This window comes from Pipistrellus kuhlii, unplaced genomic scaffold (assembly GCF_014108245.1).
Source record: "Pipistrellus kuhlii isolate mPipKuh1 unplaced genomic scaffold, mPipKuh1.p scaffold_m20_p_1, whole genome shotgun sequence".
NCBI classification, from domain to species: domain Eukaryota; kingdom Metazoa; phylum Chordata; class Mammalia; order Chiroptera; family Vespertilionidae; genus Pipistrellus; species Pipistrellus kuhlii.
The window spans coordinates 73,672,104-73,698,681 of record NW_023425404.1 but is presented as its reverse complement, the minus strand read 5'-3'; the positions used below and the strand labels follow the sequence as shown (position 1 = coordinate 73,698,681).

The following is a 26,578-nucleotide window of genomic DNA, read 5'->3' as shown; positions in this document are numbered from 1 at the left end:
AGCTCTGGTTCAGGCCAAGATCGGCTGACATTTGTGCCCAGCTCGGGGCCGCCTAGTGGGAGCTACCAAAGCGACCTGCCCTTGGTAACCACTTGTGTGGGCTTAGGAGAAGCTATTGCTGCAAACCAGGCTGGCTGCCACTAGTGCCAGGCTTGGGACCCTTTGGTGGGTACCATCATGTGAGCTGAGGCCAGCTGCCTCTTGTTCTGGAACTCACTCACTTCAGGTTATGTTCCAGCCAACACTAGCTGAAACTTACACCAGGTTTGGGACTGTCTGAAGGAAGCTACAATGCAAGTTGTAACAAGACCAGTTGCCACTTGTGCTAGGTTTATGGCTGCTTAGCAAGAGTTACAGGGCAAGCTGAGGCCAACTGCTGCTTGTTTGGGTTTTGTGGACCTTGAGAGATTTTAGGCAAGTTGTCAGTACAAACCAGAAGCAGGCTGTTCCTGTGGGAAAACTGCTGGAAGCAGCTCAGGCCAGCTGGAGTGTTGTGTGGAGGGCGGAGTCTCAGGTAATCTCACCTTGGTGGAACAAACAGCGTTAGCCAGGTTAACAGAGAGCTCAGACTTGGCACCCACCTGCTCCTCACTGCTGGTCTGGAGAGGGCTCAACAAAGGAGCAGCGGTATCTGCCAGCATTTCTTCCCTGGAAAGAGCCTCCCTGATCCCTGGCCCTCCAGCCCTCACACTGGGCCCAGAGCAAGTGAATGCGAGACAGCAAGTCCTTGCATGGCTCCTTAAGGGGAGCACCTGGGATTCCAGCAGCCCTTCATCCTACTCATCTCCATCCTCCAAAGACAAATGTCATGGGGACTCCTCTTTTCAGCACCGGTGCCTGGGCTGGGGAGCCAGGTGTAGGGCTCAGACCCCTCGCTTCTGAGGTGGAATCTCTGCATCCAAGATAGACATTCTGCTGCTGAATCATGGGGACCCGCCCTTTATTCGTCTCCACCCCTCTGGTGTCATCCTGGCTGCTTCCTTTTAATTCTTGGTTATTGGACTTGTAATTAGTGAGGTGATTCTCGTTTATGGTGTTTCTATAACTTAGTTGTAATTTAAATGTGGTCTTGGGAGCTAAATGTCTGTACAACCTAATGTCATGGAAGTAGTAATCGCAAAACTGAAAGTTTTGCTTTTTCTCACAGTAAAAGCAGTTCAAAATTACATTCTATTGTGTGTTTTTTTAATATTGTTATTGATTTCAGAGAGGAAGGAAGAGGGAGAGTCAGATAGAAATATCAATGATGAGAATCATGGATCAGCTGCCTTCTGCACACCCGCCGCCGGGATCGAGCCCGCAGTCCGTGCATGGACCCTTGACCAGAACTGACCCCTGGACCTTCCCGTCCGAAGGCCAACTTATATTATTCTATCCACTTAGCCAAACCAGCTAGGACTTATATTAGACTATTAAGAAATTTATTGTGGAGCATGAAAGTTTGTTGTTTCTTTAAACCCAGATCTGCCTTTTATTTATTTTTATAGAGATTAGTAAATTTGAAAATTGTGGTACTACTTAACCTTCTATTATACCTTTTTCATATTGTCTTTTTTCATGAGAAATCAGTTTCATTTCATCCAAATAAGTCCCTCTGTATATACTACAAACAAATATTAGCAAAGAGTTCTTGCACATCAATACAGATGTTTCTTAAACTGGCATTGAAAATTGTCCTCCTGGAAACAGCACCTGCTATTTACAAAGGCTTGACCCAAAGGTCAAAATAAACTATTTTTAGCATAGATGTCGTAGGACTTCTGTGTTACCCTTTTTTTATATCCTTTACCTCTGACATCCCATGTGACATAAGTAAGAGCAGGCGGTGGTATCCCCACTTAACGTACAAGTGAACTGTGGCACAGAGGATTCCTGTACCTCTTTCTAGGACTGGGCTGAAATTGAACCCCACTTTCTTGACAGCTGGTCTCAACACAGTGACAGGGGGCCACAAATAATTCCATAAGGAAGTTTAAAATCAATAGGAATTACTTAAAATGAATAGTAATGTTAATATTATGAAGTACAGATTAGATTTAAATTATTTGTACTATAGGAAATATTTGGTTGGCTCTTTTTACTATTTTTAGAATAGCAATACTCCTCCCCCTTTTCTGCTTTTGCAGAAAGTAGAAGGAAGGATTAGTGGATAATTGTAGTGCTGTGATTGCAGCACCTGTGTGTTATTTCTTTTGATTGGCTAGTTTTGTATTAAAGATTCCTACCAGCTAAAAGTCTCCCTCATCAAACAGCTTTTTATTAGCTAGTTTGGCTTGGGTGATTTTAAATTTACAATAAAAACCTTCTTAATTCAGCTTAGACTTGTACTTTAAATTTTGCTCTGAATTTGTTAGTTTACCATTATCTTTTTATCACCTCACCCATTTCAGTTTTTTTAATTTCAGTGCCAGTAGCAACACGCACTCACAGTAACTCTTTCCTAGAGAGCTGCCTTTTAAGGAATATATGTCTAACTTTGATCTATTATAGGAGAAATAGGAGTTAACTGCTTTGGATTATGATAACCAATGCAGATGCTAACAGCGCTGTTTGGAACTTTTTCTTATCGCAGTCACAAAAAGCACCTTGTTTGTGGACTTAGGACTGTGTTTAAATACTCAAGGTTTGTTAAATCTCCCGAATATTATATTTTCTGAAGTAAGTAGAGGAAAAGATTTAAATACTGTAGAATGGGTTGGTTTTACTTGTTTGGCCACATCAAATTTTGAAAATTATAAAAAATGTTTAGAAGGTTACTGTAGGTAGACTCTAATTATTTACTAAGCTAACAGTGTTTTCTGAAGATAATTCCTCAAAAAGAAAACTTCAAAATTAGACTGCCTAATTTAAATTCAATCACTAATGATTGTTTCACTTTTTTTTCTTTTTAATCCTCACCCAAGATATTTTTTCATTGGTTTTTTAGAAAGAGTAGAAAAGACAGGGAGAGACAGAGAGAAATATCGATGTGAGAGAAACACATCGATTGGTGGCCTCCTGCGCGAGCCCGACCAGGGCCTGGGTTGGGAAGAGCCTGCAGCTGAGGGGTGTGCCCTTGCCTGGAATTGGACGCAGGACTCTGGTCCGCAGGCTCTCTGTTCACTGAGCCAAACCAACAGGGCTTGGTTGTTTCACTCTTTAAAATCGTTTTAGAAAGCATAATTTTCACTAACAAAGATGTTACATGATTTTATTAAATACATTCTGTGTTTTTAAATAAATGAATATATTATATCTGGATCATTTTAGCTTGTATAGTTTTAGGTCTCCTTTTTTTGTATAGTGAAGTATAATTATACTTCAAAATGTATTTTACCTAGATAGTCATGTCTTGCTTTTATAAATTTTTCTACATTGGAAATACCCTCCTGCTTTAGAAATATTAACATTTGCTTTCTTTCTGCTTAATTTTTGTGTAAACTCTAAATATAATAAGATAAAGTGAAATATTTCGTTTATAAGCCCTCTGAAAGTAGAGCATTTTAAAAGCAGGTAGGTGTCTCCACCCTACTTTTCATGAAGCATTTTACCCATTCAAGCAGACTTTTAAAAACAGCTTGTTTTGATAGCAAACTGTTCTCCTGTGGGCCTTCAGCCTTTGCTTCCTGGCAGCACCTTTGGTGCGAAAAGAGAGTGATCAATTGGGAGACTATCAGTGCCAGCATGCATAGAGTGATAAGTTAACACACCACTGGGAATTTCTAGGGCCCACCAAGATACTTCACTTCTAATGTGCTAACAAGCTCATTTTTCTACCTCTTGCCTCTTCAGTTATTTTTTTTCTCAGAAGAGCTTAGAAGTTGAGTGCATCAGGCATAATGAAAAGCTCTGTAGGAGGGAGAAGCAATAACCCCATTTTTCCCTTTTCAGCCAAATAGAAAATTAGTTTCTGGTAATACACAAAGGCCAGTATTTTTTGTACAAGGGGCACTGCTGTGAATCAAAGGACTCTATTAACTGCAGAAAATTCAGCAGCTGTGAATCTCCCCCATGAAAAAAGTACTTTCCAACAAGTTGTGAGATATGTGGTATTATTTAGATTGAACCATCAGTTTCATCCTTTTCCATTTATAACCATATACTTTCTTTTAAAAGTGTGTTCTATTTCTTTTCTATGTTAACACTCAAAAATGTCTATATGATCCTTCCTTAAAATTCTTACCACTGATCATTTTAATAATCTTGTCCTGTTGCTACTCATGTCAGAAGTAAAATTCTTTTGAAGTTCAACCTCAGTCTGCAGAATTGAAAATAATGGATGGCACGGAATTGGAATTCATATTATTTCAGTGCATAAAATAAATTTTAATACAAGGAGAAATTACTCAAGCCATTTAGAGGGCAAAGGGTATCACAGTCTAAGTCAAGGACCTATTGATATAGGCTTACCTTTACTCTGATGCTTTTTCCCCTCTTCTTAATAACTTCTATAAATATAACTGACTACGGTAGTCCCATTGAATTAGAATTTTTAATTATCTTTCACAACTTTTTTCCTTGATCTAGATTATAGACTTGGGATATAATTTCTAGAATTGTAGAACTACAGTAATTGAATTGTAATTTTCTTTTCCAAAGAATAAGGAATTTTGAGGAGAAAATATTTTTAAATGAGTTTCAGAAAATCAGAGTGGAATAAAAAAAACCAATAGGCATATTTGTTTTTATTCTTTATACTTACTTAAATGTCTTAGGTAAAGCCTATCAACAGAGCATATTGAGTACAGCAGGAAAACTTTTAAAAGTTGTAGAAGAAAGGTTAACTGATTTCTCAGTTCAGGAACTATACGACATGAAGTCAGCATGTGAGCTTTTCCTGATAATTGTATGTTGCTGCCTGCTGCTCTACATTTTGACAACCATTTCCATAGTTGCTTTCGTGAACAACAGAAATATTCTCTCTCTTTCTCGCCCTCTCTGTGCTAACAGCACAATCAGGCCTGCTGAAACAGGAAGCCTGGAGTGGGTTGTTCAAAAGCAACAACACTTCCAGGTACTGGTTGCTTGTCAATAATATCAGAGAAGAAAATGTGGTGAAAGGGAAGTACAGTGTTTTTCTGTCAGTGTCAGTGCCCTGTAGATGCTTTGTTAGACAGTATTTAGGAGTCCTGTGGTCTCTTTGCAAATATTCCTGCTTGTTTCAGTGTTATAATTGACTGGGGGTTTTTCCTGACATACAGATTCAACTATGTATTTATCTTAACCGCATGGAGTTATTCAAGGATTATAGCAACAGTAGTCTTCCATTCAATATGAGGACAATTGTTGGGGAAATGCAGAGATTTTAGAAGAAAAGAAAAAAAGGAAGATATGCAGGAATTTTTCACAATAAATCTTTACAAATGAAAAATATAGAATTTTAGACATAGTATTTTAAGCAGCATTATCATATTTATTGTATGGCTTCTCAGAGCAAATCTGCAGATCTGAAGCCGACTAAAAATAGGCTGACCTAATAGCAGTTGATCCTTTCTCAAGTAAACTTAACTTTCTTTATTCTAACAGTTCAGTATTGTAATTACTTTCTAATAAATGTCTCCCTGTTAAGCTTCCATTTATAGTGATATCCTGAAATGTAAACATGTTAAAAACCATATTTTTTACTCTTTAAAAAGCCATACTTTTGATATATGCAAGGTTAATGAATCATTGTATTTATCAAGAACTGATGGCTTAGCAATCACAATGTCCTTTTTCATGAGTCTATTCTTTTTCAATATAAGCTGCATTAACTTATCCTTAACTGACGGAAATCAGCTATGAGGAGAGGGCACGGTACCTGCAAACTATTGTCCAGCACCATTTAGAACCAACGACATTTGAAGACTTTGCGGCGCAGGTTTTTTCTCCAGCTCCCTACCATCATTTGCCACCGGATGCTGGTAAGATTAAAAGCAAGTATTCGTTACTTGTCATTATTTGAACTTGAAATGCAATACCCTTTTGTTCTAAAAACTCTTAAAATAATAGAAAACATGCCTAAATAAAATTCCAGTTTCAACATTGAAATATAAATATTTTTCATCATTATTTAATATTTGAATCTGGCCTATAAACTTGATTCATATTTTCTTTTACCTACATGGAGTTTCTTTGAAAGTCAACAGTCTTCATACAAGTACATACACCACATTTTATCTGAGCTAATGGGCAGAATCACTACTGAAGGAAGTATCTGTGAAAGAAACACAAGTTGAGCATGCACTGGCAACTTTAGAGCATTGAATTTTATGGCCAAGAATATTGTCTTATCTCTAATTTTACAAATAAAGTTGAGTGGTCTAGATTTAAAAGGACTTAAAATAGCTAATTATTTTATAATATCTAAAGATGATAAAAGGGTACTGCATTTTTACTATTAACTAATTTTGAAGAAATCAGTAAAAAATAAATGACTCATGGCCTTCCTATTCTGTAATACTTTGTACTCCTTATGATTGTTTCATTTATTTTATTTTCCCTCTTTAGATCATTAAATATCAGTTCTGTTTATCTGAAGGTAAGACAAAGTGTCAACCAAAACATTCTTTGTTCTTCCCCTATTTCCTTTTTTTTTTTTTTTTTTTTAATTAGCAAGCACTAAGCTTGTAAATCAAACAGTAAGCAAACTTAACATTGCCCTGGTTCATACTAAACATTTCAGAAATGATCACTAAATTTTTTTCAGAATTATACTTACTAACCCAAGTCTGCATGAAACACTAACACTGGTTCTGGTATAAAAAATAACTAATAATAAACCCCTTGGTTGAAATTAGTTACACCTTCTTGTATTGACCTTCTTTGTTTCTCAGCATGAAAAAAGTAGTACTACTGAACTGAAATGGTATGTCTTTGTATTTTATAATGTGTTGCATTTTTATTATCTTAACTCACCAAATAGTTGTTCTGTTGTGTGCCTTTCACTGTACGAGGCATCTGAAATATGACGATGACTTTTTATGAGTTCAAAGGAAGCAGGAAAAGATAATACAGTATACTTGAAGTTTATTATAGTAACTCTTCAAATTCTCTTTTTTAGTTTTTTTCTATGATAAATAAGTTTAAAAGGTATAGTACTCCTTTTTTTGCCTAATTTATTTGAAAAAAAAATTACTGTAATTCTCAATTGAGATTTAGTCGATGAAATTAAAGCTTCCATTTCTGTGATCATTTAACTGGACATTAGAAAAATAATTATACCTAAAATCTTAAAGCTCTTTTGATTAATATAAAAGACTTATTAGCAATGATGACTAGGTTGAATCTTTTGAAAGAGAGATTAAAAAACCTAAGATTCACTTCAGTGGATTGATACTATCTAAAATTATTCAACTTAGCATAAAGAAAGATGGCAAAAGAAAGATATTAAAAGTAAATTAATAAACAACAAAATAAAAACTAGTTAAGTATACCTGAAAATGTCCTTTTTAATAATAGAGAATATCTGATAGACTAGATTATTAAAATATATATGAATAATACTTTTGTGAATCACATAGTCAAGCTATATATTTCACAACTGAAAAACATTGATAATGGGACCACACTCAAACTATATTTTCCCCTTAAATGTAGAAAATGTGTCATTTTTAATGTTCTTGTTGTTTACCAACTGGAGTCCTTCACATTCCTCCTCTTCATGTTCCTTTCTTTTTTGCCTATTCTGCATATTTCGCCAGATACACACACACACACACACAGTCCTCGGCTTACGTCAGAGATCCGTTCCTACAGTGCAACTAACACAATTTTCACCGTAAGTCGGAACCCACGCAATGAAGTTTAACAGTGAAAACATAATTAAAAGAAAGATAAGAATTTCTGACCTTTACTTGTGGTAAATAAATAATAAACAACATAAAGCACATATGAACATACGTCAAAATAATGGAACTTTTTCTTTATATAAATAAATGGGAGATTGCAACGTAACCACAAAACGTATGTCAATTCCAACGTAACCCAAGGACTGCCTGTATTTATATATATAATACGGGAAGTAAATATTCTCACTTTCTGAGGCATTAAGTAAAGGATGATACAGTAACCAAGTCAAGGCTCTTTTGGCTTCATTTTTTAATATATTCCAGTATTTTCTTTACAACTTGTTGAACATAAAACTGACAGTTATTAAATAGTAATGCATAAACCTAATACATTTTTATATGATTATATAAAATATTTTTGGGGGGTGCAGTGAAGAAGAAAACTTTAGTGCAAAACAGCTCAATTGTGATATAGCATGCTATAGAACATTCAATTAATTTTTTTTAATTGTCTTTACCTTTAGGAACCATTAGAAAAAAACTCTTAAGAGGTTGTTTTTGCTGTAAATAACTTAGTCCAGTATTATCAAATACCTTTTTATATGTTCTTTGCAAACTGCATAGTTATTAAAGATAGAAATTTTTAGCAGAGTGGTTCTCAGTTCAACACAATATAAAAATGAAATATTTACTTCTGCAATAACAAAAGCATTCTGTTCCTGACAAATTATTGTTTTATTTTTTCCAGTTACTTCAGATTTTTCTGTCCTAAACCACCCCATACATGTAGAACTCTCTTTAAAAGTGTAAGTCAAAGTTGGGGAGAGAACACATGAAATAAACCACATAATAGCAGTATGGAAGTTTTTGGTTCACTTTTACTTTTTAGCATATGATAAAATTTGCCACACTGAGGAAATGCATTCATAATTGCAAGAGAAAATTAACTTTAAATATTCTATGTGTACTTCATGTATATAAAATAATACTGATCAATACTGATGCATTAATTTAAAATTGACAATCATATAAAAATATATCTTTCTAACCAATCCTATAACATAATTTTATTTAATGGAATAATGTGAAAAATACTATTTTTTAAGTTGACAACTTGATTTAAGATTAACTAAAACCTACTTTCTATTTTACAGTAATGTACCAACTGCGATAACATTAAAGTAAAAAAAAGATTTTAAAAATAATTTTAGTGTTATTTAAAGAGATATGAAAAGCATTTTTGGTGTATCATAGTTGCTCCACAAATTTCATAACTGTATTTTCTCAAAATGGACTCTGGCAGTAGACTGATATTTAACGGGAAATTATTTTTCTCCCTAAGGGGGAGATATGGGAGATCAACAAAGTGTGACATCATGATAACTACATTAAACATTATTAGATTGTTCTTGTCCCTTCTTTTTTTTAAAATTACAGGAAAAATCCCTTTATCTTTGTCAGGCATGTGTGTGGAAAATATCAAAAGTTTTACAGTGACCTTTTTAAACTTTTTTAATATTCATGAACACCTCTCTTCTAACTCTGCAAATAAATTACTCTTCTTCTTGACCAAATTACATTGGTAGTTCAAAATCTGGATATTTTTCCCTAATAGCACATTGTCTTTTCAAATCAAGCCTTATTTTAATAAAAGAAATTATGGAATGCCAACGAGAAACAGGATTTTTTTTTTTTTTTCTGGAAAAGCGCAATAAACATTGTCTTTCTCAATTTCAACATTAAAAATAGTACTCATTTTTTTCCAGTGCTGTCTTTTTAATATCACCAGCTATAAATATGTTTAATGTTTATTGTGTAATATTAAGCTAGTATATAACTCCACTTGGAATTATTGGGTTTGGTTTTTTTTCAAATTAAGTGTAGAAATTTTAGTACTTTAAAAACTAAAGGATTGATGGTGTTTGACTCTATATATGCACATTTACACATATTCATATACACACATAAATATACACACCTATACCTACATATAACTATCATTACCTTGAGAAAATTTATAGGCTACTATTTTTTTAATATGTTTTTATTGATTTCAGAGAAGAAGGGAAAAAGAGATAGAGAGAATGATGAGAGAGAATCATGGATCGGCTGCCTCCTTTTTATATGTTTTTTGCAGACTGCCTCGTGCATGCCTCACACTGGGGATTGAGCCTGCAACACGGGCATGTGCCCTGACTGGGAATCGAACTAAGTTAGGCTGCTATTTAAATAAATATTATAAAAATTAGTAGTAAGATTCAAATGTTTTTATGTATGCTATCAAAATAAGAGTTAATCTAGATAAGAATGGTTATGAAAACCTACGGTAGTGTCACATCATCCTTCATTCTAATCTATTTTACTATTATTTCATAAAATCTGTGTTGCCACATGTAGATGGGATCGTGTTATGATGATCAGATCCATCTCTTGAACCTTTGGATAGAACAAATCATCAAAATTTAGCCATTGCTTTAGGTAACCATTTAAGCTCAGTGTTCTTCTTTAAAAGTCATTTTGCACTTTACTTTCTAAAGTAACCTGAAAGAATATATTTTAGGAACGCAGAAGATGTTATATATATATATATGTTAGAGGCCCAGTGCACAAAATTCATGGACGCGGCTAGAGTGTGTGTCCCTAAACCCAGCCTGCACCTTCTCCAATCTGGAACCTCGAGGGATGTCCGACTGCCCTCTCACAATTTAGGACTGGTGGCTCCCAACCGCTTGCCTGCCTGCCTGCCTGCCTGATTGCCTCTAACCACTTCTGTCTACCAGCCTGATCGATGCCTAACTGCTCCTCTGACGGCCTGATTGCCCTTCCCTGCCCTTCCCTACTGGCCTGATTGCCTTCAACTACCCTCTCTTGCTGGCCTGGTCACCCCTAACTGCCCTACCTTGTCAGCCTGGTTGACCCCATCTGCCCTTACCTGCAGACCTGGTCGCCGCTAACTGCCCTCCCTTGCAGGCCTGGTCCCTCCCAACTGCCCTACCCTACTGGCTTGATCACCCACAACTGCCCTCCTCTGCTGGCCCAGTCACCCCTAACTGCCCTCTCTTGCCAGCCTGGTCACCTCTAACTGCCCTCCCCTGACAGCCATCTTATGGTGGCCATCTTGGGTGATGGAGTGATGGTCAATTTGCATATATCCTAAAAATAGGATATAATCTTTAAAATAATTTTTGTAAATGCCAACAGGAAAATCAGTTTCCTTCAACATATAGCATCAACTATAAATTTGTTTACTGTGTTTTTAAAAACAGATTCTTATTCATATCACTAGGTTAGCCTAAAAGTATTAGCCATTAACCTTTTTTATTTATTTATTTAATAAATCTTTATTGTTCAGTTTATTACAGTTGTTCCTCTTTCCCTCCCCCCCCATAGCTCTCCTCACCCAGTTCCCACCCTACCCCATACCCTTACCCTCCTACCCCCCCCCCACTGTCCTTGTCCATAGATGTAAGATTTTTGTCCATTCTCTTCTCACACCCCCAATACCCCTTTCCTCCTGAGAATTGTCAGTCCACTCCCTTTCTATGCCCCTGATTCTATTATATTCACCAGTTTATTCTGTTCAGATTTTTTATTCATTTGATTTTTAGGTTCACTTATTGATAGATATGTATTTGTTGTCACTTTGTTGTTCATAGTTTTTATCTTTATCTTTTTCTTCCTCCTCTTCTTAAAAAATACCCTTCAGGAGGGGATGTGTGGGAGGGAGAGAGGGAGGGGGGCAAAAAAAATCAATAAAATATATATTTTTTAAAATAAATAAAATAAAAATAAATAAAAATAAATAAAATACCCTTCAGCATTTCATATAATACTAGTTTGGTGGTGATGAACTCCTTTAGCTTTTTTTTGTCTGTGAAGTTCTTTATCTGACTTTCAATTCTGAATGATAGCTTTGCTATGTAGAGTAAGCTTGGTTATAGGTTCTTGCTATTCATCACTTTGAATATTTCTTGCCACTACCTTATAACCTGCATAGTTTCTGTTGAGAAATCAGCTGATAGTCATATGGGTACTCCCTTGTGAGTAACTGTTTTTCTCTTTGTCTTTAACCCTTGGCATTTTAATTATGATCTGTCTTGGTGTGGTCCTCTATGGATTCTTTTTGTTTGGGGTTCTCTGTGGTTCCTGGACTTGTAAGTCTATTTATTTCACCAGGTGGGGGAAGTTTTCAGTCATCATTTCTTCAAAGAGGTTTTCAGTATCTTTCTCTCTTATTCTGGCACACTCATAATTCAAATGTTGTACACTTGAAGTTGTCTCAGGGGCTCCTTACACTATCTTCATATATTTGAATTTTTTTTTTTCTTTTTTGGTTAGGTATTTTTTGCTTCTTCATACTTCAAATCTTTGCCTTGATTCTTGGGATCCTCTAGTCCAGTGTTTCCCAACCTTCTCTCATGATGAGAATCACCTGGTGGAGTTGTTAAAACACAGATTCCTGAATCCCAACTAAGAAGTGCTAAACTAGAGTTTTGGGGAACATATAGGTAAAATTGTATACTTAACTAGTGCTCTAAGACAGATTTTATATACAGAGCACTAAGTTAGGTATGCAATTTTACCTATATGTTCTCAAAAATTCTAGTTTAGCACTTCTTAGTTGGGATTCAGGAATCTGTGTTTTAACAACTCCACCAGGTGATTCTCATCATGAGAGAAGGTTGGGAAACACTGCTCTAGTCTGCTGTTGGATCTCTGTATATTATTCTTTATTTCAGTCAGTGTATGCTTAATTTCTGATTGGTCCTTTTTTATATCCTTGAGGTTCTCTCTAAATTTCTCAGAAGTTTCTAGAAGATTCTTGAGTAACCTTATAACCATGGTTGAACTCTATATCCAGTAGTTTGCTTTCCTCCATTTCTTTCATTTGTAACATGTTTCTTTGCCTCCACATTTTGGCTGCTTCCATGTGTTGATAGAGTGGCCTTCCTATAGGGCCCAGTGGCTCAGCCTCCCCAATTACCTGAGGTTCACACTCTTGGTGCACCCCTTTGTGGGCTGTGTGCACAGTCTTGTTGTATTTAAGCCTTGATTGCTATTGGTATCACTGGGAGGAGTTGAGTTCCAGGCCAATTGGCTGTGAGGACCAGCTGTGTCTACAATGGGAGAACTTGTGTGCAGGAGACACCTTTATGGGGCAGGACTTGCTTCAGTGGAGCTTTGGTGCTCACTGAGTCTGCCCCCTGAGTGTGTTGCTTATGGATGTGAATGGTTATAATCTTGTATGTTCTCACACTGACCACTGGGTACATTGGCTCTTGGATCTCCAAGGAGGTGCAAAGTCAGCCACTGCCTGGGCCACCCAGCAGGAACTACAGAGAGATCTACAGATTCCTCCTCTTTGGGGTTTGGAAGTGCCCAGATGAGGCCAGATGTGAAGCAATGCGGGCTGCCACTGCAGGATCTGAGGCTTTCTTTTGGACACTTTGGAGTTCTCCGACCCAGCTGCAGTTTGTTAGGTTTTAGTTTGCAAGAGGGACAGGGCATTCATATGCAAAAGCCTCTGCGCACAGCTTGGGAGGGGTTGTAAATTGGGTGGGGCAGGGCCTCAGGGAATCACCTGGTGGAGCAAGCAGCAATGGCTGCCAGCCAGCCCTTCTCCAGAGAGGTCACCGGGTCTCTGTGTCCTGCGCCCCTATGCAAGAGCAATGATCACTGGGAGCACCTCTGAGAGAAAGCCGTCCTCACATTCCTGCCCCAATGCCAGACATCCAGTTTCTCCCTGAATTAGTCTGGGTCCCAGAGTCTGGCCCAGAACTGGAGCTCAGAGCTTGAATCTTCCTCCCGATTGAAAATAAACAACAGTGTACTCAGTTGCCAGCCCATTTCACTGTACTTCTGCACTTTTGCGCCTCTGCACCTCCTCTCAGTTTCTTTCCTTCTAGTTGTAGAACTTCCACTCCACCAGGCTTCCCTTGGTTCTGGATGATATTTGTTTTGTCTTTTAGTTGGAGTTTTGATGTGGTTGTGAGAGGCAGCAAGTACAGGTGTTTACCTATGCCTCCATCTTGGTTGTCTCTTAGCCATTAACCTTTTGTGACAGTAATTACTATGTTCAATTTCCACTTAGAACATTCATTCAAAGTAATGATTTATTTTTGTAATGATAATAGTAAAATGTAAAAATTTTGTAATGATAATAGTAAAATAATAATTGAGCAATGGCTGTGTTAAGTAGTATACATGCATTCTCTCATTTAATCTTTATGGCAATTCTATGAGGTTTTCTTTTTTTAGTTTGCTTACAAAATTTTTCTTTTTGCTTATCCAGAATCACCTGGTACTTGTTAAAGCCAGACTATGACTTTAGAGTCTATGATCCTAACTATTATAATTACCCATATTATGTAAATATTTTCAACCCCTTCTTGTTGTTGAAATAAAGAGGAAAGAGAGAAAATGCCCAATCACGTGTCAAGAGAGAAATGCCCAATTCACATTACAAATTAGAAATTATAAAATATTTTTATTTTTAAGGCTCTGCCTTACCACTCATTGAAAGACCGTCTTCTTTTTTAAAAATAGTTTTAAGGTTGCCATGGAGAAGTATGGACTTTGGAATCAGACTGATCTGGGTTAAACCCTAGTTCTGCTGTTTATTATCTGCATGATCTCAAAAAAATATATATATATATCTTAAACCCAGTTTTCCCAATTGTAAGGAGATAAAATATGACAAGCTTAAACTATTATGTTCTAAGTTGTAATAATGGTAATTCTTAAATATCTTAAAATGAAACCACTTTACCTATATTTCTGTGCCATTTTTTTTTAAGTGTGTTATTTCCTTTATGACTTTCAGTGGTAAATACATGCTAATCACTTATCACCTCCTTTAACAAATTAATGCCGTAAGATTATTTAGGTAATCTGCGTCCTTTAATATAAGGTTATATAGTATAGAAATATTAGCATAAGAGTAGATAAATTATTTAATTTCCCCAAAACTAAACTTTCTGATATGCTGTGTTCTCCACATTTCACCAATTATATTTTATAAGTGGTCATTTTCTTCAAAAATATTTCTAATTTCTATTTCTTCTTTTCTAATCCTCACCTGTTCTGATTTAAAGTCTATTAATTTTACTCTTATGTGTTTAATAATCTTATTATAGGGCCACACTTATTGGATACCTGCTCTATGCCAGCATCTTTGCATATGTTGTCATTAATCTCTCACAACTTGGCAAAATAACTAGTATTGTCTCCATTTTACAAATAAGAAAGCTGTCTGGTGTTAGTTTGCCCAAGATCCAAAAGCTAATAACATGACATTTGGCCTTTAACAATACCCATGCCCATGCTTTCTAACAGATCACATTGCCTCTTACTTTAGTAGATATTAATTGGAATTCTTTCAAAGTCACAATATTTTTAAAGGCTATGTTTACCCTATAACTTTAGCAGTTTAAACTGGTCATGCCTATTAGTAAGCAGTACAAACAAAGCCACAATAAATTAGTCATTAAGTTCCTATATATAATCTGTATAGATCCAGACAGTCATATTCATCATGTTACATGTATTTGAAATAATAGTTTATTGTAATCTATGCACAATATGTGAGTCAATTTATTATATCTTTAAGATATAGACACAGTCTGTGTGAGTACTGTACCAGTGTTAGTAACAGATACAGTATGCATAAATGTAGGAGTCCATAGATACTTTTTAAACTTTATACTTGAGGATATATTAATAATAGAAATAAATTAACATTCTTTATGACTCAGGTGATATAAATCAGTACTTAGGCAGAATAGGATGTGAAATGAAATCGCTGAATTCTTTACATCTAACACTGAGGTCTAGCCCCGGCTAGGGAGCTCAGTTGGTTAAAACATTGTCCCAGAATGCCAGTTGCAGTTTCATTCTCTGGTTAGGGAATATACAAATTCAACCAATGAATGCGTAAGTAAGTGGAACAACAAATTGGTTTCTCTCTAATAAATAAAAATGCTTTTAATAAAAATAAATAAAGTTGAGATCTGTCTATCCTAAATTATTTGTAGAGTTTGAGTATGCTGAGTATATACCATAACTGTTGGCTAAAATGTGAAGAGGTACTCATAGCTATAGTCTACGCACAGTAAGAAGCAGTTTGACTCGGTTTACTGAAGGGGAAATTTCATGCTACCGGCTGTAAGGGAGACATGGGAATTCCTCCTTTTGAGGAAAATATTCTTTGAATTTGGCATACTCCTAAAGCGGTGTTCTCCAATAAAACTTTCTGTGATGATGAAAATATTCTGAATGCACTGTCAAGTATGCTTGCCACTAACCATGTGTGGCTGCTGAATACTTAACATGTGGCAAGTTCACTGAGAAGCCAAATTTCTATATTTCATTTTAACTTAATCAATGCAGCAGCTATAGCTAACATGTGGGGCAGTAAGTATAGCTCTAAGGATTCTATGCTGAGTGATCAGGATAACATACCCCCAGTACAGTGAACACTTTGAAAGATAGATGTTTATAGCATCTCTCACAGAAAATTTTTTTCTTTCCTTTTTTCCTATTTGAACTTGTTTTGTTAGTTGGTAAGTATAACATTTGAATTTACAAAGCATTCATGTGATACATCATCACTCTAACACATTGCATGACCAGTTGTGTTTCATATTAAAAACTTGGTTACTCCCTTCTCTGCTCCTTGGTTAACACCTGTAAAATTCTGCAGTGTCTCTCATGTCTGTTATCTATCTTCTCTTTTGTTTTCTCACTTCTGCTCGCTACTCCATTTCTTCATTTACAACAAAGAAAGAAATGCAGTGATAGTTCTCTTCCTCCCAAAACCTCCGCTAGAAAACATTGGCCATCTCAAGGTAAATAGCCATGGGAAAGCCTGTCCTGATTGGCGGGCATAATATGCATTTCCAGAAAAGCATGAGCCACTGCTCTTCACCTTCCTTCTGCCGTCCATCTGCAGTGCTTTCCTAAAAAGGGCCATGGGTTCATATTCTCCCTGAGGTTTTCCAGGATGAACCAGTTCAGATCTTCAGGATGAGTAAAAGTGAACAGAAATATATATATATTCCTTCTCCTTGTATTTTGAAAGCCAACCTCATTTCAGTTAGAAAAAAAATAATATTGAAGAAGTTGCTTTGAAAAGCAGGGCAGTTGACCTGGATTATGAGTAATAAAATTTTTTTCTCTGACAATGTATGTTTGTTCATAAGTATAATGAGAACATTTGGCCTTTAAAACATTTTGAAGTGACCTACAAAGACACATTCTTAATCAAAGGGATGCATCTCAGTAGGACCAGTATCCCTATTGAATGGTCTTACGTTTCCTTACAAATATTCATTAATTTAAGCACAAATGTTTTACTATATGGAAGTTCTAGTATAATTATATCCAAGCTTAAAGTGTTAATGAGGTGCTACCTGGCTAACAAATATGCCAAAGCTTTCCCTAAAGAGTAAGAAGATGTATAAATTTAAGCCTGCAACCTATATGGTGTGTATCTGTCCGTTTGTGACACCTATAAAGAAAATTTCCATGTATACAGAGCCCAGAAATCTGGATTAAAGTGCTTTAAAATATACAGAACTTTTTGAATTTTATTGTTCTGTTATCTTTGCTGATTTCCTTTGTTTTTTTGAAGGTTTTTTTATTTTTAAATATATGTATTTTTTAAAATATATTTTTATTGATTTTTTACAGAGAGGAAGAGAGAGGGATGGAGAGTTAGAAATATCGATGAGAGAGAATCATCGATCAGCTGCCTCTTGCACACCCCCTACTGGGGATGCACCCGCAACCAATGTACATGCTCTTGACCGGAATTGAACCCGGGACCCTTCAGTCCGCAGGCCGACGCTCTATCCACTGAGCCAAACCGGTTTTAGCTAAATATATATATTTTTAACATTTTATTGATTTTTTTACATGGAGGAAGGGAGAGAGAGAGAGAGTTAAAAACATTGATCAGCTGCCTCCTATGCACACCCAACTGGGCTTTTATTTTTAATTTTTTTTTTTATTCAGAAAATATTTGAGAGCCTATAATGAGCAAAGTTCTGTAGAGTTGCTGTATATTAAAGAATCAATTCATGGAAATAAAATACAGAAGTGAAGAACTGCTTTATAAATGATACAAAGAACTTTCTAATTTGAACTTAACTTTGCTTTTAAATTTTTATATCTTCTAAAAAAACTGGTTGCCTGTTTCCTAGGACTGGATAATATAATTGCAAAACTTTACATTAAGGAAAAGAAAGTATTGCTTATCTCTTTTAAATGGAGACATTTTGAGGGGTCCGCTTGTCTTTTTAATTGACTTTCGAATATGAATTCTTGTCCTCTTCCTCCTCCTTGAAAACATATTTTAATACCTCGCATATACAATGGTCTCATCGTGCTGACTTCCTTTTGGAACTGATTGCTTGTTTTCAAGTTTAGGCAGTGAAGGCCCTTTTCTTGGTTGTACCCTTTGCCCTAGAGATAGGAATGGGTCCTTACCTGCTCTTTAAGCCCGCCCTGCATGCTAGTATTGCTTTGGATCCCTGTCCTTTCTGGCCCAAAGATTTCGCTTCCCGTTGCTTTCTGGGAGCTCTCTGCTTGATTCTGGCTCTGGAAATAAGGATTGGCACTTTCTTGCTAAAATGATGGCATGAGCCACCAGATCATTGGGTTTTAAATAAAATATTAGTAAACCGTTATAACAAGCAAGTTTTGGGCTCGTTCTTCCCTCTCAAAAGACCTCATTAAAGGTTGGGATCCATTGCTACAGATTAGTAGCGACAGGTGGTTTTATATGGGCTGAGAGGCTGGATAGCCTGACCTGTACTAAAGCTCTTGCTTTTCCCCACAGGCTCCTACCCAGAGGTTCTACCCAGTGAAACTCCCACAGCAACGCAGGTAGATGGGGCTGACCTGGCCTCTCCAATGTCTCCTCGAACTAGCAAAAGCCGTATGTCCATGAAGCTGCGTCGGTCCTCTGGCTCAGCCAATAAATCCTAAGGAGACGAGCAGCCCAGCAGAGATCAGCAGTAGCCGCCTCAGCATGAACATAGTGTTAACCCTTCCGGCTCTTATGTTTGCCACAGCATGCATGTTCCTTCCTGAACATTTATTGTAAAAAGAACACTGGATTTAAATAATTTGTAACTTAATATTTTAGATGTGAGTTGTTTATTCAGTTGGTTTTTCCCCCCTACACTCTAAACTGCCTTGGGGGAGAGGGGCATTCAATACCCTTTACCTTTCTAGATAATTATGTCTAAGAAGTTTTACTTTTAATTTCATGATTACTTTTGAACCAAAATAGAATTGGTTCTCATTATTTTATTTATCATGCCCCATTGCAACTTTATGGGCTCAGTAAATATATAATTTTTTTACAAATGTAAATTTTTAAATTTAAGCATTTGTAAAGTTATAGCAAAAGTTGCAAATCTGTTAATATACAGACGTGTATGGATTATTTATGTTATGAAAATAAAACATTAAAATAAATGGCCTTTTAGCATCTCAAATTCTAACTGAAATAATTTTAGCATTAACTTTTTCTTCCCAAAGCAATGCCTCGTTTCTTGGCTGTGTGGTGACACCATGGCTTATCCAATAACCAGAAAAATCACTGTGCTAACTTTGATTTAAGTTTAGCTTCAATATTTTTCTAATGTTTTGCTTTTGAAATGTTATCACTGTTAAATGCCCCCCCCCCCTTTTTTTGAGATTGTGGCCCTTTATTATTGGCTGGTGGATCCTGGTGTATCTGTGTTCCTTCCTAAATACCATAAAGAGGGGAACTTGGGAGGAAAAAAGGAAAGAAGGAAAAAACTTTTCTGATATAAATGTGTTAAATTATGTATATTTTTTTAAAAGTAACATGACCCAGGAGTCCAAATTAAATCTAACATTGTTAATACTGAACTTGCAAGTGCAGGTTGGTATACATTCCACTCTCCAGAAGTGTTTCCCTACAGTAGATAAGCTGCTCACATTTTGCTCATATTTTGTTTTAAATGGGCATCTCCTAAGGAAATGTAGCATGGCATCGGTACTAACTGCATGTGTAAATACATCATACAACAAACTATAAAATATAAATTATGTATCATCTTTCATGTAGTATCTACAAATTTGTAACAGTGAAAAAAATATATAGTATTTAGTAATATAATAAAAATATCACTTATGTCCATTAGTGTTTTTGTCTTTTATGTATTTTCAGATTTAATAATCAGGGCTATATGATTAATGGAGTGATGTGAAGCATAAATCTAGATTATCTTAATCATAAAAAATTGGCTTGAATTTTCAGGATACACCCCTGACTTATTTCACAGGGATCCTACCACAGTCATTAAAAATGCAGAAAATTTTACTCCTTCAAAAGGGCTGGCCAGAAGCTTTACCCAGTGCACTTGGTTAAAGCATCGATTTATCTCAGCCTCATGTTTTTTTGAATTCTTAAGTTCACTTGGCTTATAGTATACATTCAGGAATAAAACTTTATGGTTTCTAAAACCTGTGCACTTAAGTTTTTACTTTCTTATAAATAAAAAATTCCTATGAAACAATGTAAAAAATAAACTAAAATTCCTACGAAAGACAATAAGCAAATGTCCCTTGAAACAAGATTGAACAATACAGTTTCCCACAACCTAGGTGAAGAATTATAAAGTGGAAAGTCAAAGTAACTGCTTACACATTTCTACAGTGCTTTCAAATTTTTTTAATGAACAGCTAATGGTTTGATGATATGTAACAGAATGGAATGAAAATACCAACTTGAAATAGTTAATTAGCACAATTAACATGATTGTTTTCATTTTCAAATAACACTTAACTAGATTTCTTTAAAATTTTAAATATATTTTCTGTTGATATTTGGGGGAGGTAAAGTGTCCTTAAAGAATAGTGCATATTCTTTGCCTTTTGGAGCTCTATCTGCACAGCAGTACTTTAAAAGAAATTTTTCCATTGCATTTCCTCACCATTACATTCATTTACAAAATAGAGTTTCTCCTGGCTGTAATCTAAGTGGGTCACTAAAATTATAAAATAGGATACCGGCTTTGAGGAGATGTAGCTTTGAAAAATAGGCTGTGTTTAATGGAATTCGTAAGACAAACACGAAACACAAAGCACCGGCTATGTACATTTATTTGGTGGTGAGCGTCTTACAAACGGGCGGTCTGTCAAGCAGTTCTCCGCTGATGTCCTAAACTCTGCTCTTAGGACATGGGTACAGAATGTACACCAGATATGGTTTACATAAAAATTGTAAGACAGATTGCTGAAAAGAAAATACTGGATACGGAATGATTTGCCATTCAGCTCCACTGTGGATTATAGGTATTAACATCTTCCTTTAACTGAACATAGTTTAATTTATAATACACAGTGCAAGGTTCACAACGGGAGCATCAAACAATTTGGATGAAACCCTACTAAAACAGTTAAACTTCAGAAAATGAGTTCTATATTTCCAAAAAGCTTTTTTTTTTTTTTTTAAGGTTTAAAGTATCTCTTCCTGCTTACTACACACAAAATAGCTAAAGGTGAGCATCTTGGGGATATGTCAGCTGCTTCCTTTAAAGTAGCTCACTCCCCACCTCCAAACACTAACTTAAAAGTGGGCTAACACTGAGAAAAGGAAAGCTTACAGGGAGAGCCCCGCATCTCCCAAAGCACAAATATCCTATTTTCTATCTACAGACACAGGTCTTAAATCTCCCCCACCCCATCAGTTTGGCACCAGTCACAACTTTTAATTCACAGAATATACAGTGCAAGATATCTGACCCTATTGAAACAACCTAAATAGGTGCCTGCGATAACAGGGCGGGGGAAATGACTGTAGACATTGAGACATGCACGTATTCACTGCGACTGAACATAGGAATTACAAGTCATATGGGATTCATTGGACCTTCAGAGTTTGGAAGGTGAGGGGGGGGGGTCCTTTTTCATGAGGAAAGAGGGATTTAAAGCTGTCAATCGTTGGCCTTGAATGTTTATGCCATCCATACCCATAACCTGCTCTGGAAAGGGATTTTACATTTTGCTGTCGCTCCTATGTCAGAACATTGACTACTGAGACTTCTAGGAGAGAACATAGAGGAAGGAAATGAGGTAAACTTGCAAGTTGAAGAGAGCCCTACAGAAATTCCCATGATCTTTCCTCGGGGGGCCAACCTCGCAAACTACCCGGTCTCCAGTCTCCGGTCTACAGGCCCTCAACAGCCGGGCCGCAGCGGCATCTGCAGCAGCAGCACCTGCCGACTCTCGGAGGGGTGGCACTTGTTGATGTGCCGCGTCAGCCCCGGGGAGCTGAAGAACGTGGACGGGCAGTGCTTGCACGAGAAAATCTGCTGGGCACTCCCGTCGGACGGCCCTCCCGGGCTCGGGGCTTCCGGGGCAGCGCCGGCCAAAGCTGGCAGAAGCAACTCCTCCCGGACCGCGTGCCACAGCCGGTGCTTGTCCCTGATGTCCGCGGACGGGAAGTGCGCCCCGCACAGCGGGCAGGTGAAGGCCAGCGGGACCCCGCGTTCGGAGCCAAAGCCCGGGGCCAGCGCGCGGGCCGCACCCGCCTCGTGAGTGCCCAGGTGCTTGCGCAGGTAGGCTTGGCGGCGGAACTTTTTGTGGCAATAGGGGCACACGAAGATCTCGGGTCCCCCGACACCAGCGGCACTGCCCGGCCCGGGCAGCCGACGCCCCAATACCCCTTCGGCGTAGGGGACCCGAGGCAGCGGCGCCTCGAGGGCGGACAGCGCCGGGAGGCCCTGCGGCGGGGCGCCGTCCGGGCGCGGCTCCACGCGGGAGCTGTCCCTCGGCTGCAGGTGCTGATTCCCCGCCTGCTCCGCGCGGCTGTTCTCCTTGCCCTCCGCCAGGAAAGCGGCCACGACCGCGGGGCCAGGGGAGGCCGGGGGAGGCAGCTTCCGGTCCATCGAGGCGGCGGCGGCGGCGGCGGCGGCCACCGCGGGACGCGGCTTGTGCCAGCGGCGGTGGGAGGCGAGGTTGGCCGGGCAGCTGAAGACCTTGTCGCACTCGGGGCAGCGGTACTCCACGCGCACGATGCGGGAGCAGCGGTGCTGGGCCAGCGCGAAGGGGTCCGCGTACTGCTCCTTGCACAGCTGGCAGATGAACTCCCCCAGCGGCGTGCGGCTGCCCCCCGGGCCGCGGGCCGGGGCCCCGGGCTCCTCCTCCTTGATCTTCAGGCCCAGGACGGGCGACGTGGTCACTTCGTCCGCGAAGCTCAACTTCCTCATGGCCTTGGGCTTCTTGGCTCCCGCGGCCGCGGGGCCGGGCGCGCAGCCCGGAGGCGCCTTGGCGCGGCCGCGTTCGCCGGGGGCGGGACGCTTCGGGCCGTGCAGGGCGGCCGGGAGCGGCGCGGGGTCCGGGTGCAGCGCGGGCTCCGGGAACGGCGCCCGGAGCGGCAGCTGGAACGGTTCCCCCGAGGTCGGCGCGGCGGCCGGCGCCAGGGCGCAGGAGAAAGCGGCCACGGCGGCGGCGCCCCCGGGGAAGGACTCGGCGGAGGCGGGCGAGCGGAGGCAGCGCTCCAGGAACGCCCGGCGCAGCTCCACGCCCACCGGCTTGGCAGGGCTGGTGCTGGGCCGGGGGCTCGCCCTGCCATCCGCCCTCCACGCGGTACCTTCCCGCCCGCCCGCCCCCGGGCTCACCCCAGATGCCCGGCAAGGCGAACCCGACAGTTCCCGGGCCGCCGCCGCCTCCTCCAGCCCCTTCCCGGGCTCCCGGCTGGAGGGTGCCGCCGGCTCCGCATCCGGCCCGGGAGCCCCGGAAGCCTCCTGGGCGCAGGGCGGCGCCCCCTGGGGCTCTGGCGCGGGGAGCCCCCGCTGGGCCAGGCGCGCCCGGTACGCGCCTCCGGTCCGCTTGGTTCGCTTCACCAGGAAGCCCCGCGGCATGGCGGCGCGGGGGGCCGGGAGGAACGGGGCGCTCCGGGGCTGAGCGGGGAGCTTCGTGGCGGCGGGCATGCCTGCGCGGCCTTTATAGCTGAGACTCAGGCCCGGCTCCGCCGGCGCCGGGGCCGCGCGGGCCAATCAGGAGTGGGAGCGGGCTCGGGGGCGGGGCTTCCGCGGAGCCGGGCTCTCGGGGTCCCGGCGGGCGGCGAACGCGCCCCTGAGCGCCTCCCCGGGACCTGCGCGCCTCTGGCCCCGGCCGGCCTGGGGGCTGCCCGAGGCATCCCCCGCCCCGAAACCCCATATCCCGAGGCATTCCCACACACACACACACACACACGCGCGCGCACACACCCCAAGGCATCCCCCCAAACCCGACACCCCGAGGCATCCCCCGCCCCGAAACCCCATATCCCGAGGCATTCCCCCCCCACACACACACACACACCCCGAGGCATCCCCCCAAACCCCACACCCCGAAGCATCACACACACACACACACACACACACACACACACACACACCCCGAGGCATCCCCCCAAACCCCCACACCCCGGGGTGAGCGCGCTCTGAGCTTCCCACCGCCGCCGCCTCCGGGGACGGTACCCGGAGCCCCGCTGGGGGCACCTACCGGCGCCTCCCGCCGCGGCTCCGGCCCTGGGACCTGCTGGGACCTGCTGGGACCTGGTGGGAGAGATGGAAAAGCCCCCTCCCCCTGCGGAGCGAGCGGAGAGGGAGGGGCGGGGCTGGGCGGCGGCCCGGGGGCGTGCGCCGGGAGTGGGTTAAGTCCCCCGGGGCGGGCGGCGGGCCGGGCCCACACTGGCCGGCGGGGGCGTCTGCCGCCCGGTATCGATCCGCTCGGCGCGCGTCTGGGAGCCGCGAGGCTCCATCTGGGAGAAGGGCTCTCAGGCGGAGAGCGTGCGTGCCGCCGGGCTCCGGGGCTCAGCAGCCGCAGGCTTCTGGGCCCTGGTCCTCGGGGATTATCTACGCACCCTGCCCGATGGGCGCGGGAGTGGGCGGGGAGGGGGGTTAGAATCTAATTTCCCACTGTCCTCCGGTAAAGTGGATTCTCTGTGCACACCCGCCACTTGTGCTGCCCAGAAACATGACCTGGTGCTTCCCTGGCATGGTTAGCGCGGAGCAGATGGAGTGAGAAATGCCGGTGGAATCAGGATTATGTCTGCTTCCCCTTGTAGAAGTGGTTCTTTGCAAAAGGTGTGCTGCAGGCCAAACTCTCTAGAATTTCAACCAGCACCCTGTTTTAAACGCTAGAAGGTATTTGAAAGTTTGTAACATTAGCCGAACTGCGAAATAAGTAGGAAACATATGCAGATGTATAATAAAGTGCCAAATCCATAAGATGGTTATAAGTACAATGTGAGAATAAGAAGGGGAGAGAGCTAGGTGTCTGAGTCACCTTACAAAACCATAGTGCAGAAACAGCCTGAGCAATGTGTCTGGTCGTCAGTACACACTGTCTTCCTTCTAGGGAATGAAGTGTTTTTACCGGGAGAGCATTATTGTTAAGCAGACTTGGGAGTAATTATGTATGTTAATCATTGCCTATATTTCAGGCACTCTACCTAAGTAATCTCTCATATTTTCACACATGGGCAAAACAAGGATATATTAGTACTTTCCCTTTTTTTGATGAAGGGATTGAGCCACAAAAGAAGTTAGGTAACTGGTAAAAAAAAAAAAAAAAAAAAAAAAAGCAAGCCCCAAGAGTCTCCTCACACTAAGTTCTGTCTAATTCCAAATCACACTCTTCAACTCATTTTTTTTTCTGATTGCATCTCACAATAAGACAGATTTTACAGCACAGACACGAGTGAAATAAAAGATTCACAAAAGAATGCCCTTAAGTAGTGCAATGCATTCTTGCTTTTCTATTTCCTTTTTTAAAATGCTGATCATAGCAAACTAATTTATTTCATAACTTATTAATAGATTGGGGCCCAAGTTTGGAAAACACCATCATTGTGGTATTTTCTACTAAATAGCAGGAAATCATATAAAATTAACTAAATAAACCTGACATTTTATAATAAAAATTAATATTCTGAATCACTACTTAAACCAGCATTTGCACTTCTGGGTATATGCACGAAAGAACTGACGACATCTAAAACACATCCTTTTACACTGATGTGCATGGTAGGTTATTCGGAATAGCCCCAAAATGGGAGGAAAAACAAACTATTGTCCATCACAGATAAGTGTGTAAACAATAGGTGGGATATATACAAATGACAGAATATTACCCAGCCATAAAAAAGAATGAAATGCTGATACAACATGGATGAATCTTGCAAAAATTATGCTAAGTGAAATGAGCCACAATAGGGCAAATATTATAAGATTTCACTTATATAAAATACCTAGAAGAGGCAAATTCATAGAGATAGAAAGTAGGTTATTGGCTATCAGGTTCTGGGGGAATAGGAATTTACTGATTATAGAATTTGTTTTGGAGTAATAAAGTTTTGTTAATCAATAGTAATGATTAATGGACAACATTGTGAATGCAATTAATGCCACTGGATTGCACATTTAAAATGTGTTAAAATGAACATTTTTGTTATATGTTTTCCACACAAAAATGTTTCATATACACAAAAGAATGAAAGGAAAAAATCATGATATGTCAGATTGTAAAAAGAATATAAAAGAGCAGGTAACGTAATTTGAATTTTATTGCATAAGACAGGCAAGGAGATCCATTTAAAGTTTTAAAGTTAGGGGTGACATTTGGTTTTTAAATTGCATGAGGGAAAGTATCTTTAGCTTTATCTGCTGCCAGAGAGAAAAAGGGAAATGCCAATATATGGACCTCTTCCTCTCAGTCCCTTTTTAACAACTGAGAATGTTTGTCTGTTTCTAGAAAAGAAAAAGAAAAAGATGAAAACGTAAAAAGTCAAAAGAGCAGTTATG

The 26,578-nt window shown here is 40.1% G+C and overlaps 2 protein-coding genes across 13 annotated transcripts in view; one reads left to right on the top strand and one right to left on the bottom strand.

Moving 5' to 3' along the window:
* Nucleotides 1–19,921, top strand: part of RALGAPA1 (Ral GTPase activating protein catalytic subunit alpha 1) — a 224,591-nt gene extending 204,670 nt beyond the window's left edge. For 6 of the 12 annotated variants that reach the window (XM_045585379.1, XM_036451938.2, XM_036451956.2 and 3 more), the window contains 3 exons: nucleotides 5,758–5,882; nucleotides 15,601–15,603; nucleotides 18,589–19,921. In XM_045585379.1, coding sequence (XP_045441335.1) covers nucleotides 5,758–5,882; nucleotides 15,601–15,603; nucleotides 18,589–18,737 — 277 coding nt within the window. In that variant the 3' untranslated portion in view covers nucleotides 18,738–19,921. Of the gene's footprint in view, nucleotides 1–5,757; nucleotides 5,883–6,468; nucleotides 6,500–14,415; nucleotides 14,427–15,600; nucleotides 15,604–16,529; nucleotides 16,595–16,698; nucleotides 16,783–18,588 lie in introns of those variants that run through there. The other 6 variants (XM_036451914.2, XM_036452032.2, XM_036452055.2 and 3 more) reach the window with 5 other exon arrangements.
* A 526-nt stretch (nucleotides 19,922–20,447) lies between these two features.
* On the bottom strand, nucleotides 20,448–23,867 carry INSM2 (INSM transcriptional repressor 2). The gene has a single exon (XM_036452067.2). The coding sequence runs from the start codon at nucleotides 23,717–23,719 to the stop codon at nucleotides 21,965–21,967; it is 1,755 nt and encodes a 584-aa protein (XP_036307960.2). The 5' UTR covers nucleotides 23,720–23,867; the 3' UTR covers nucleotides 20,448–21,964.
* Nucleotides 23,868–26,578: the final 2,711 nt, after the last annotated feature.

Coding starts and splice junctions, on each gene's coding strand:
- INSM2 (XM_036452067.2), bottom strand. CDS start 23,719: ATGCCCGCCGCCACGAAGCTCCCCGCTCAGCCCCGGAGCGCCCCGTTC.